The following is a 12,487-nucleotide window of genomic DNA, read 5'->3' as shown; positions in this document are numbered from 1 at the left end:
TGGTCTAGTGGGTAAAGAGCTGCACTGTCAACCTAAAGGCGCAAAGTTCTAATCCATCTGTGAGATTAGCAATGAGTTGACTCTGGGCTGATGCCAATGAGAGAGAGATGATATAATTAAATGCTATGGAATGTTCTGTAGTATTTCACTGTAAGAATAGTCAAACAGAGGTTTTATAATTTTATACAATTCAATAAACATTAATTTTAAATGAAATTAATGTAGTTTTACTTCATTCTGATAGTTGGTCTTGTTCAGACTCAGATCCCAAAGGGCAAAGCTTCAGATTTCAGTTAATTTCTTGCTATACGTACTTTCAAAACTTTAAATTTAAAACAACAGGCATGGTAAAATCCTTGGATACATTCTGATTGATATAATCGAAAATTGCAGTAAATGATGACTTAAGTACAACACTAGAGCATTCTAATGGAGTAGTCCATTAACAAGCTGCACTGCTAACCCAAAGGTTAGTCTCCTCCTATATGTAGTACAGCCTCAGAAACGAAATGGAGGGTCAGCTATGAGTTGATTCTGATTCCTCTTTTTACCATCACAGAAGAAAACAGTAATTCCATTCACAAACTCTAGGTTCTGTTGGAGTGGGATTTTAGAAATATGAAGTGGCCTCAGTAAGAGCTTGTGGACTGTATGCCCTATCACTCTGTCAGAGGAAATGACACCAAAATGACCACAGAGTGGCCTCTCTAGGGTTGGTGTCACTTGTCACCAAGTGGAGTAAGTTATCACCACACATACACCCTTATCCATCAGTCAGGATGAAAGTAAGTATACTGTGGACCTCACAGCTGATGGAAAGGACGGTCTCCAACTTGGCCAATGGAAGAGAGGTGCTGTGGGGGCAAGGTTACATGGAGGGAGCAGGTCTATGTGCAAAGGCAGTACAAGCCGCTCAGCCCAGTAGGCAGGTTTTGTTGAGACCATGAATTACCACAATAGGTGACACCAACCCTGGTGATGGTTTGGAAGTCACATCCCCAAAAGCAGGTCCAGTAAATAAATGAGCAAATGAAAAAAACACAAGCTTATATAGAAGGCTTATGTTATCAGAAGGAAGTCACTATGCCTCACCAGAAAACAGCAGGCCAAAAAGACTCAACAGCTGTTCCCAAGTCTCTTCTGGACATGTTTCATGGGGGTCTTTGGGCATTACCACAAATACCTGAAGATATACTTAAGCTCACTTCATACGTCTCTCTAGTTAAGATGGTCCAACATAGATTGTCCCTCTTCCTTGTGGGTGCTCTGCTTTCATAGACTATTAAAAGGAACTCTCTGGAGTGTAAGCACCTTGAGGGCAAGGAATGTGTGACTTCTGCATCCTTAACATATCTGCCTCACTTTGCACTAAGTTAGGCACTCATGACTCAACAAGGACTGACTGCTTACCTCTACATCCTGTAAGTGGTAAAGTGGTGTTGTTGTTGTTATGTGCTGTCGAGTCCTTTACGACTCATAGCGACCCTATGTAAAACAGTCCTAAACCCTTCTCTATCCTGTGCCAATCCAATCACATGCCTCTGACACACCCATCCCAATTACCCCAGTCGCTGAATCAATCCACCTCATAGAGGGTCTACCCCTCCTGCGCTGTCTCTCCACCTTACCAAGCATGATGTCCCTCTCCAAGGACCTGTCTCCACAATATGTCCAAACATATTACAACATGTCCAAAGTATGTCAGAGGAAGCCCCAGAATCCTTGAGTCCAAGGAGTAGCCTGGTATATAACCCTCTCCAGGATGAGTCTGTTTGTTTTCTTGGCAGTCCATGGTACATTCAATACTCTTCTCCAGCACCACAGCTCAAAGGCATCAATTCTCCTTCTATCTTCCCTAGTCACTGTCCAACTCTCTGATGCATAACAAGTGATTGCAAAGACCATGGCCTGTATCAGGCGCCTTAGTCTCCAGAGAGACACCGTTGCTCTTGAGTACTTTAGAGAGGTCCCTAACAGCAGACTTTCCCATCGCAATACATTTTTTTTATTTCCTGGCTGCTGGTGCCAAGAGTGTTGACCGTGGAGCCAAACAAACTGAAGCTGTGAACAATCTCAATCTCTTCACCATCCATCCTGATGCTACCAATTGGTCCAGTGGTGAGATCTTTGTCTTCTTGACATTGAGCCTTAGTCCATACTGAAGGCTGCAGTCCTTGACCCTTCGCAGCAAGTGCATGAGGTCCTCCTCAGTTTCAGCAAGCAGGGTTGTGTCATCTGCATAACACAGATTGTTAATAGATCTTCCACCAATCCTGATGCCACACTTCTCTTCATAGAGCCCGGCGTCTCGAATAATCTGCTCTGCATACAGGTTGAAAAGGTATGGAGATAGGACACTCCCTTGGAGTACACCCTTCCCAATTTTGAACCATGGAGTGTTACCTTGCTGTGTTCTAACAACTGCCTCTTGGTCCAAGTATAGGTTTCGCATTAGCACAATTAAATGTTCTGGGATTCCCATTCTTCTCAGAGTCAGCCACAGTTTGTTATGTTCCACACAATCAAATGCCTTTGCATAATCAATGAAACACAGATAGACATTCTTCTGGTATTCCCTGCTTTCAGCTAAGATCCATCTAACATCAGCTACAATATCCCTAGTGCTAGCATAGAAATATATGAAAGTGTCAAATCACTACTTAGAAGTTTGAGGTCAGCTCTATTTTTAGATCTTCTATCTCAGAAATGGACTTTTAGAAATGTATTAATTACTATATATCTGACTAGCACACTTTGAAAAGTCCTAGAAGTTAAATCTATAATAATTATTACTAAAATAATCTCTAGCCTCACAAGTTAACTATGTCTACTTAGCAGCTAAACAGTTGTACAGACCTTTAAATAATAAACTTAAGGTCTTAAGAATTATTGGTATACTGGCTATGGTAAACGGTACTATGTTTTCTTACTTATAATGTGTCCATGTAAAAAAGGTGCAAGAGGGTTGCAGTTTGCAAAACAGTTTAACATGCATGTTGTCTGCATAAAAATACAGTCATGAGGTGGAAAATAAAACACCCTAGCAACTTTTCAGCCTTTATCCTCTAAATCCTAGTCCTTCCTATCCACAATCCATATATGATGTTATACCAAAAGCATAATCTAGGAGAGGGAATCAAATAAAACATTGAAGTCTAACAAATGAAACACAAAACTGTAATGAATTACATTTGATTCCTCAGAGAACGTAGGAGTCAAGAAATAGCAAAAGGAACAAAACACGTATTTGGAGCAAAGGACAGAGTGGAAATGGGGATGAGAACTAAGACTAGGAATATAGAAATTTTTCTTCTTTAGCAACAAGAGATAGTAAGAAAAATAATTCTTTACTATCACTAGTGGTGGTTCTGGTCCAACGCCAAATGGATTAGGTTGTTTTTCAAATTTTAAGATGTGTGAAGGAAAGCACACAAGACTTTTTAATAAATGATATTGCAATAAAATGTAAATTACCATTTTACAGTAGTAAAAATATCTAAAATATATTTTAAAACCTAAGAATTTACAGAAGAAAGGAAATCAATGAAATAAAAATGACTTTTGGGCCTCAATTCTCAGTAGTCTAGCAGTTATATAATGATGTAATAACCTCCCATAATATAATGAAAGAGGATTAGGGTGGGATGTAACACACTCAGATCAGAGTCCTGACCCTAAAGGGAGTTTTTTTTCTTATCAAGGATAAAAAGGAAAGGCACGGGGCAGGGGCAGTAGTGAGCCTTGTACAACCAAGAAAGACGAAAAAAGAGGGAAGAGCACCCTTTGGATCTGGGGTTCCAGGACTGAGAACCTCCTAAACCCACAGAAGACTAACGCCAAAAAACATGGAGATTTCCAAGGGACACGTCACAGTCCAGAGACACATCGAAATGAGAAAGGGACCTTCCTCTAAAGGCAACAGAGAGAAAATCCTCCCCCTAGGGGTGAAATCCTGAAGTCAACCTTCTAGCTTCCTAAACCGTAAGAGAATAAATTTGCCAAAGCCACCCCCTTAGACAATTTCTGTTACAGCAGCACTAAGAACTAACACAAGAGCCAAGGATATAACATGTGACATACTAAGCTAAAAAAAAAAATCAATAAAGCAACCTCAGATAAGCAAAATTTATACAATCAAAGAGTCAGTACTCAACACTAAGAATTAAATGGCTAGCCCTTAAGAGCTGATTACTTAAACAATCAGATGTTAGGACTGATTATAACCAGGTGGATGAACTGTTCCAGCCATGTGGTTATCTACTCCACAAATAAATCACTAATCGAAGCTCATTACTTAAAATTTCCTTCTTAATTTGTTATTTAAGAGCTAACTGAACACCAGTTTCTGTCATGAGTGAAAGTAAATTATTTTCATCAGAATTGATCGACTAGGTTCGCCTTCGAAGAGAATTCTTAAGACATTTACATGCTCATATATAGTTTACTAAACAGCTTCAAAGAAAGTGGCTGATTTTTAAACAAGCTTAAAAGCTTTAAAAAGCTTAGAAATAAGGAAAATAATTGTCATTTTAAATATAATTTACAAAAAACCTTCTCACATCAAAATAAAAATTTCACATGTGTTAAGATAACACATACAAAATCAGGGTAGACATATTCTTGATGTTGTTCTAGAGAGAGTCCTCTTTTATTCTGGAGAGTTCCTCTCTTTTTCTATTATTATTTTCAATTTGGCTAACGTCTACTGAAGCATATCTGGAATGTAATCTGTTTATTAGCCAGCTGTTCTGGCCTAGTCTGGATTTAGAATTTAAAAGCGTATGTGGCTCTAGAACTGTATATTAAAATGTAATTGCAAAATGAAGATACTTTAAAAGATTTTTTTAAAAAATGAAGATTTTTAAAAAAAAATACAAATATTTATTATCATCCATGTCACCAATAAACAGCAAGCACTCCACTAAGTACTTTAAAAAAAAAAAACAAAAAAAAAACCCCCACGGTATCTTATCTACAATTCAACACTCTTGCACCAGAAGTGTGGTAGCCTCAGCAATTAACAAATGAAAATACTGAAGACTCAGAACAATTCCTGATCCAAAGTTAGCTAAATGACTGAAACTACGGCTGAGACTCTCTGCTAAGAAGCTATTCACATTTCCACCCCAAACATAATGAACCAAAATCTACATTTCAACAAGAGTCCCAGGTCATTCTTATATATACCCACAAGAACCACTCCAAAGCCTTAGATCTAAGGCAGGCTGATAAAAGTCCAAAGTCATAAGCAAACAAAACCCAAAACATTAACCACTGTCTTACAATGTAAAATAATTTTTAAAACTCTTGTAGAATTTTAATATAAAAGTATTCGAAAAAGATAATTTTAAAAATCCAAAATATCTGTTATTGCAAATGTACTCAGAACAGCATGTTCTTTCCTAGAAATTAAAAACTTAGTAGGCAGCACACCCAACCCACACTAGGGACTTCCACGCTTAATCTTTAATGGAAAATGGTCTAGACAGACATATGACAAATAAGTATTTACTGCAGGATGGGGGAGTGAGAAGTTGGGAGTAGGGGTGTATTTTGTCTTTTATTTGTGTACTTTGTTTTCAACTTTGAGACTACTTTTAAAATACATTTCAATGAGTAAAAAAAAATCAAACACACCTGTCCTTTTTATCCACTTTTAAAAAACTTGAACATCTCAAAATAATCTGAGAACAGTTCAAGAGAACATTTGTAAAATTATGGTGAAACACTATAAAAAAGCTAGAAATAAATGGATTAAAATTTATTACACCAGGTAGTTACAATAAGGTACTATGAAAATGCAAACACTGGAGAAAACAGAACACTCATGGTTTGAGGCTCGACAAAGGCAACTAACAGTAGGTAATACTTCTGAAGCACAAGAAAACAAGGATACAAAAAAATGCAAACTATGAGCTCTTCAAACTTTAAAGATATGTAAATAATGCATACTGTCTTGGAACAGATGAAGAATTGTCTACAGGGGAAGAACTGTCTGAAAGGAATACAGGGATTAGGTATTACATATATGACAATAATCTGGAACAAGAGGTGCATTGCAAAGCCGACTGGTGGAAAAGGAAAGGGGAGAAAGGAAAATGTGCAACAATGAATGAATGACTTAATTAAAAAAGATTTCAGGGAACCAATGTATCAGAGAAAATATTTTCAAATCAAAATCCCTGGGAAAAAGTGAAGACAAAAAGGGCTCATTACAAGTGTAATCAACATGTTATAAACACAAAATATTTAAAGTAACACACTGAATTAAATTATACTGTAGAAAAGCATATCCAAATAGCCACTATATAAACACATGAATGAAAACAATTACTTGCTTTGAGGGAAGTTTTTATTTATACGCTTTAAGTGATTTCTATTCTTCAAACACTGAATTATCCTGACAGTAAAATTACTGTAGCATATTAGTGAGCCTCCATGACAGGAAAGTATACTGGACTAGGAATTTGAACATCAGTTTGAGTCCTTCTGCTCTGACACTATCATGACCTACGTAGGCTATTTACCTTCTCTGAGACTCTACTTTATAAATTCCTTGTAAAGATAACATCTGCCCTATCTACTTCACAAGGAGCTCAGATGGCACTATGTGTTAAGTGCTATGCTGCTAACCAAAATCCAAAGTGGTTTCTGAAATACTTAAATACGATATTCTAAGTTTAAACCTGATTTGAATGTTGTCACAGTCTATACAAAGTGGTAAGAAGCCGTGCTACCAATTCAAAGGTATATGGTTCAAATCCAAAGAAGAAAGATAGGCAATCTTTTCCTGCGCGATGTACTGTGTCTGAAAACCCAGTCGGGTTAGCTATGAGTGCACTTATGCAGCATTATTATATTAATCCATCAGCTGTTCTGTAGGAGAAGGACACCCACTGGAGGGTCAACTATGTGTTTGTTTGGACTCAATGGTGCACCACAACAACACTTTGAATTAACATACTATATTAATATTATTATCCTTACTACTATTAAACTCTGGTGGTCTAGTGGCAAGAAGCTATGCTGCAATCATGACGGCCACCACCCACTCTGGGGGAGAGGGATGGGCAATCTCCTCCTGTGAGATTAACTGCCTCTGACAACCCACCTTTCTGGTACTCAACAACAATAATACTGTTACTAAGTGATAGGTATTCTTAATGTTCTGTATGCATGAAGTCATTTAATTCTCACAGCAAAAAAACCTGCTGATCTCACTTGTGGCTTGTAGAAAAGTTTAACAAGTAATAATTATCTTATACTCTTTTTAACAGTAGTCCCCAAACATCTTTCTTTGATTCTCTTAAGTAATCAAGTGTTTTTACCCTATCTTACAGAAGCAAAAACTAAAGATAAGCAAGGTTTCAACATTGTGTGCAGGTACACAAGTATAACAAAAGAACCGTAACTAGATTCCAAAACTAACAGGATCTTTATGCTTTACCTTAATTCTTCAGCAACTAAAATGAACAGATAAAAAAACTGGTGGGGGTGGGGGCTGCTGTGGAATCAATTAGATTCACAGTGACTCCATCTATGCAGCCTAGAAGTGCTCCAATTAGTTTTCAAGGTGGGACCCTGCCTATTGAGGGGCTTCTGGGAGGGGGGGCCACCAACCACCAAACTTTCAAGTAATAGGGGATTTAGTTATCTGTGCCACCCAGAAACTCCTACAGGAAAACTACAAATACTGATAAAATTAAAATTCTATTTTTTTTAAAAAAAGATGTATGTTGCTTTAGTATTTTTTAAATAAAATTTTAATTTTATACTTGTTTATTTACAAAGTTTGTATACATTGTTTTTCACATTGGATCCTTTCCACCAACATATTTTCTAAGCACCCAATAGAGGAAGTCAGGATATTTTGCACCTTCAAAAGGATTTTTTTTGGTATGTTTTTTTAAAAACGAAATTGCTGACACAAACTAACTTTCCAGCATAACTTTTTACATTGGTTGTGCCATAATCACAGTAGGCACAGGGGATCTTGGTAGTAAGAAATCTAATCAATAATTGCTTTTGATATTATATTCAAGCGAAAATACAAATCAGTCTCAGACCAACGTGCTAGCACACTCATTTCTGGGCTGAGGTGTATATAGAAGCCCAGAAGATAAGGCAAATATAAAGAACAAGAACTGTCAAAAGGCTACTAGTAGGACAGAAGCGAATTAAAGACATGTAGAATACCTGCCTTTCCTGAGGCCTTTCCTATATTTATGTGTCACCATTAGGCAAGAACTATCACAATACAATGACGTGTCACCCGAAATCATCTATGGGAACCATGCTGTGGATTCTGAGTACAAAATTATATGATATTATATCAAATTGATCCTAAGCATAAATTCTAATTGGAATGGTCCAAGAAAACCCTATATTATAGCACTATAACGGCCTTCATATTTTATGTAACAATTCAGAGTACAGAAATTAAATAAAATTGTAGATTGGAAGGGAACCAAGTCTATTTACAGGCCTGTTTCACAAAATAAAATCAATCTACATTCCCCTTGAAGACACAACAATTAAATCTGGTTATCACATTAATACATACCTGGTAGAGTTCTTCTAAATTATACTTAATTGAAGTACTATTCTGGATAGCTTCCACTGCTTCCTTTAACTTCTGCCATGTTTCATCGGTATAGTTTTCTGGTAATTTAGGTTTATCTAGTTAAAATATTAAAGGTTGGTATCAAAATAATACATAGGATATAGTAATTGAAAGACCCAACAAACACAATGGCATTGTTTTAATTTTCCAGAGAAAACTGTTAACTTTTTAATTTTGTTACACCTAAATATTAAACTAACCACTGAATTTTAGCATAAAAATAAAATTTGATGTCATAAGAAATCTAAAATAATAACTGCTTTTGCTACTATTTAAGTAAAAAATTCTAGAAAAGTGATTCATTTTGACTATTAAAACTGAAGGTAAGCTTTTTACCCTTTCATCTCAACTGTACTGCTTCAAAACATGAAAATTCAATGACACATAAAAACACCCAAAATCCTGATCTTATTCCACATGTATAAAACCCAACTCAATATGAATTTAACACTTGAGATACCAATGGTCTGAAAAGTATTTTATAAACATCTCAATCTTCCAATAACATCCTGAGGAATATATTACTGTTTTACAAATAAAGAAACTGAGGCTCAAAGATCAATTTATTAAGACTTGTCCAAGGTCATCATAGGTAATTACTGGCAAAATTGGGATTCTAATCCAAGTCTGATGACCCCTAAATTTATGCAGGACCTACAGAAATAGAATTCTTTATTTGGGTTTTAATTTATACTACATTTACAAGCAGAGTGTGAAATGTTTTTAAAAGATATAAAACATCCAAATTCCTTGAAAAAAATTTTTTCACTTTAGTAAGGGGGCAAAAGGGTGGGAAACAACAAGAGCTCTGAAACCAGTCTGCAAATACAATTAGGATCATATCATACATAGCTTATTTCTTAAAAAAAAAATCAAAATACTTGGCTATTAAATTGTTATCTTTTTAAGTGAACTAATGATCACATTAGCCAACTACAATCCATATTCACTCCAGAAAGCTCCAGCAAATCAGAAAGAAAACTCTTCTGAGAGCCTGGAATGGGAGGGAAGTGATATAAAAAAAGAAAAGATGAAAAGCAAAACAATATAACCCCTTGATTAAGATAAAATATAGTCCCAATTTCTATACTAATATTGAAAACACAAACAAGGAAACCTAATTTTCTCAGCACTAGCATTTATCTAGCGGCACTTGCAAACATTACTTAAGTTCATTCATTTACTTCTCCATTCAATAGACATTTAGTATGTCTTACAAGTATTAAGAGTGTTGAAAAAGTAGTCAGAAAAACGGAAACACATATAAATTAAACCAATCCAGTAACTTTATAAATTGCTGGTTTTATATTAGTGTCAGTGCATTCATTAGATTCTCAATCATATATATCAATCACAGTATTTGTGAATTTTCCTAAAAGCTGTAGGTAAGTACTTTATAACTTATCTTAGTGATGTAAAATGTAGTAACTGTTCCTCTTTAGACTGATGTTACACTGAATTACAATTTCTGTGTACACAAAGCATCTTGTATTTCCAAATATTATTTTAGAAAGAAATGCAGAGATCACACTTTTTCTCCAAATACTGTTTCCAAAATGAGTTGCAAAACATTGTATTCAACATTAAAAAACTAACTATAAATCTTATTTGGGTATCAAAGGCTTACCATTTCTACCTGCATTTCTAGGAATTGGAGAATGTGGCCTACTGAGGCATTAAAAAGAGCCAAAGCTCACAAAACTCTTGACATAAATAATCTTTAGATTACAAGTTTCTCACCTGTAAAATCTGGATCAATCATACCTACGATTGATGGTGGAAGAAACAGCAAATGAAATACAATGGCTTAAGATCTCAAGATGCTGTACAGAAACACTCAGTGTACAAGTATACTTCTGTACAAGTATACTAAGCACCATTGGAAAAAATGAACACTCTACAAAAAAAAAGGACCTCCCTCCCACCTCATTGATTATGCAGAAAGCATTAGACCACCTCTATACTGCTTAATATATTAACATAAACAGAGCACGTGACCACTCAAGTGTCAAATCCTTACTAAGTGATTATGATTTTGGCCTCGGTTACCTTTAAAGTTCTTGATCACTAACTTCTTAGCAGAGCCAGGTTTGCTGTTAGCAAAGCTAGAGACGGTGGTAGAAGATTTGGCCAGGCCGTTTGCATGGTGCACCGAAGCCACAGAAGAGATTAATATACTCTTATGTTTAAGTTGTTGCTGCTGAGATGGTGCAGCAGTTGGTGAAGATGAGGAGGAGGAGGAGGAGGATTCCTCAGCCATCTTCGCATCAAACCCTACAAACTCCAGGTTGTCTTCAAAACGCAGCTTCTTCTGTATTGGGTGGCTCGAAGTAGCCCCTGAACCCCCTAGGCAGAAGGCCGAGGTTGAAGGGGATGCTGAATCCCTTGGTTGTAAAGGAGGAGTGGAAGAGGAGGAAGAGGTGGAATCAAAGTCTTCTCTCTCGTTACTACTGTTACTGCTGCTGCTGCTGCTACTGCTGTTTAACTTTCTCTTCTTGGCAGAGGTGGGCGGAGTGGTGCTGGTATTACCATCAGTAGCAGATCTGACCTCCTGAGCAGCAGCAGCAGCTGAGGGATTGGGGGAAGAAAAACCTGTTGGAAACATGAAAATAGCGGGGTCAACAGGCAGAGGAGCATCAAAAACCTACGTTTATATGCCTGTGTGCGTGTAGGGGAGAAGGTGGTAAAGCTAGAGGGGGAAGGGAAGAAAGAGGAGAAACACAGAGGACGAGAAGGAAAGTGAGGGGGGAGCTACACCGGGGAAATGGGAGGGTTTGGGAAGGAGGATAGGCTGACACCAAGAGTGAGCAGAACGAGGGGGGACAGCGAATGAGGAGGGAGACAGGTAAATGGCCCTGCCGTCCCCCTCCCCTGATTTTCAATCTTCCCCCCCCCTTTCTGCAGGAGCGACTCAGAGAATCTCTGAGGCTGCAGCTCCTCCTCCTTTTCTCCCTCTCTCTGGGAGGGGACTTGCTGTAGCTTGGGAGGGGGAGGGGGAAGAAACCCGGGGCTTGTTATTGTCAATAGCACAAGAGGCTAAAGATGGCGACACTTCCGGTCACGCGGCATCGAGGGAGGGGCAGCGTCTTGCTCTGGGAGATTGGGGGTGGGGGGGTGGAGAAATGCACTGCAGCTACTTGGGGGGCGGGGGGGGGAAGCAAAGGAGCTAACAAACACTGAGGTGGTGGGAAAGGGGCGGCTGAAGCGCCCCGGCCAGTCCCTACTCTTTCGCTCGTTCTTCCTCTCCCCTGCATCACTCTCCTCCCCCAGCTCACCGGGAACTCCCACCCCCCCCCCCTTAAGGGTCCCGTGGGAAGCCGCGCGCTGCAGCGCCCTTACCGGAAGTGACTGGGCAGACACTTTTCATAGCGCCCAGCTCCCGAAGCCCCCAGGTCTGCAGACTTAAGTTGGGGGGGGGCCAGTGGGGGGGAGAGAGCAGGGGAAAGGGAGGAGGGGGCGGGCCTGCAAGACACCTTCGGATCTTCTGATTGGAGCTTTCTGAATACGGGGCGGGAGGGAGCTGGTGGGTGGCGGGAGAAGGAGCGGGAAGAAGCCTGCAGGGGAGGGAAGGTGGTGATGGCTGGGGCGGGGTGAGCTAGCTGGGAAAAAAAGAGGAGGAAAAGGGATGGAGTAAAAACTAAGTGAACAGAAAAACTTCCAAAGACAAAAAGGACTAAGAAGTTGCAAGGTGAAGGGAGGAACCCTGAATGGAGTTAAACATAATAAGTAATTATGCGTGTTGCTAAAGAGGAATGTCTGTTAAAATAGGAACAGAATGAAAAGCTTTGATAGAAAAAAAGGAGTTTGGATTTGGTGAAACAAAAAAATTGGGTTGTTTTTTTTTTTATCTCAAGGACGTAAGGA

The 12,487-nt window shown here is 38.4% G+C and overlaps 1 protein-coding gene across 2 annotated transcripts in view; it reads right to left on the bottom strand.

The window, feature by feature from the left end:
* The window catches only part of CUL4B (cullin 4B), a 34,525-nt gene extending 23,297 nt beyond the window's left edge, over positions 1-11,228 (bottom strand). The window contains exons 1-2 of one of the 2 annotated variants that reach the window (XM_006885068.1): positions 10,673-11,228; positions 8,564-8,679 (exon numbers count right to left, since the gene is read on the bottom strand). In XM_006885068.1, the coding sequence (XP_006885130.1) occupies positions 8,564-8,679; positions 10,673-11,228 (672 nt within the window). Of the gene's footprint in view, positions 1-8,563; positions 8,680-10,363; positions 10,386-10,672 lie in introns of those variants that run through there. The other variant, XM_006885069.1, reaches the window with a different exon arrangement.
* Between the last annotated feature and the right edge of the window lie 1,259 nt (positions 11,229-12,487).

The sequence above is a fragment of the Elephantulus edwardii genome, unplaced genomic scaffold (genome assembly GCF_000299155.1).
Source record: "Elephantulus edwardii isolate Elephantulus edwardi_28Jun2011 unplaced genomic scaffold, EleEdw1.0 scaffold00040, whole genome shotgun sequence".
Classification (NCBI taxonomy): domain Eukaryota; kingdom Metazoa; phylum Chordata; class Mammalia; order Macroscelidea; family Macroscelididae; genus Elephantulus; species Elephantulus edwardii.
The sequence above is the reverse complement of the archived record's forward strand: the minus strand, read 5'-3'. Positions and strand labels throughout refer to the sequence as shown.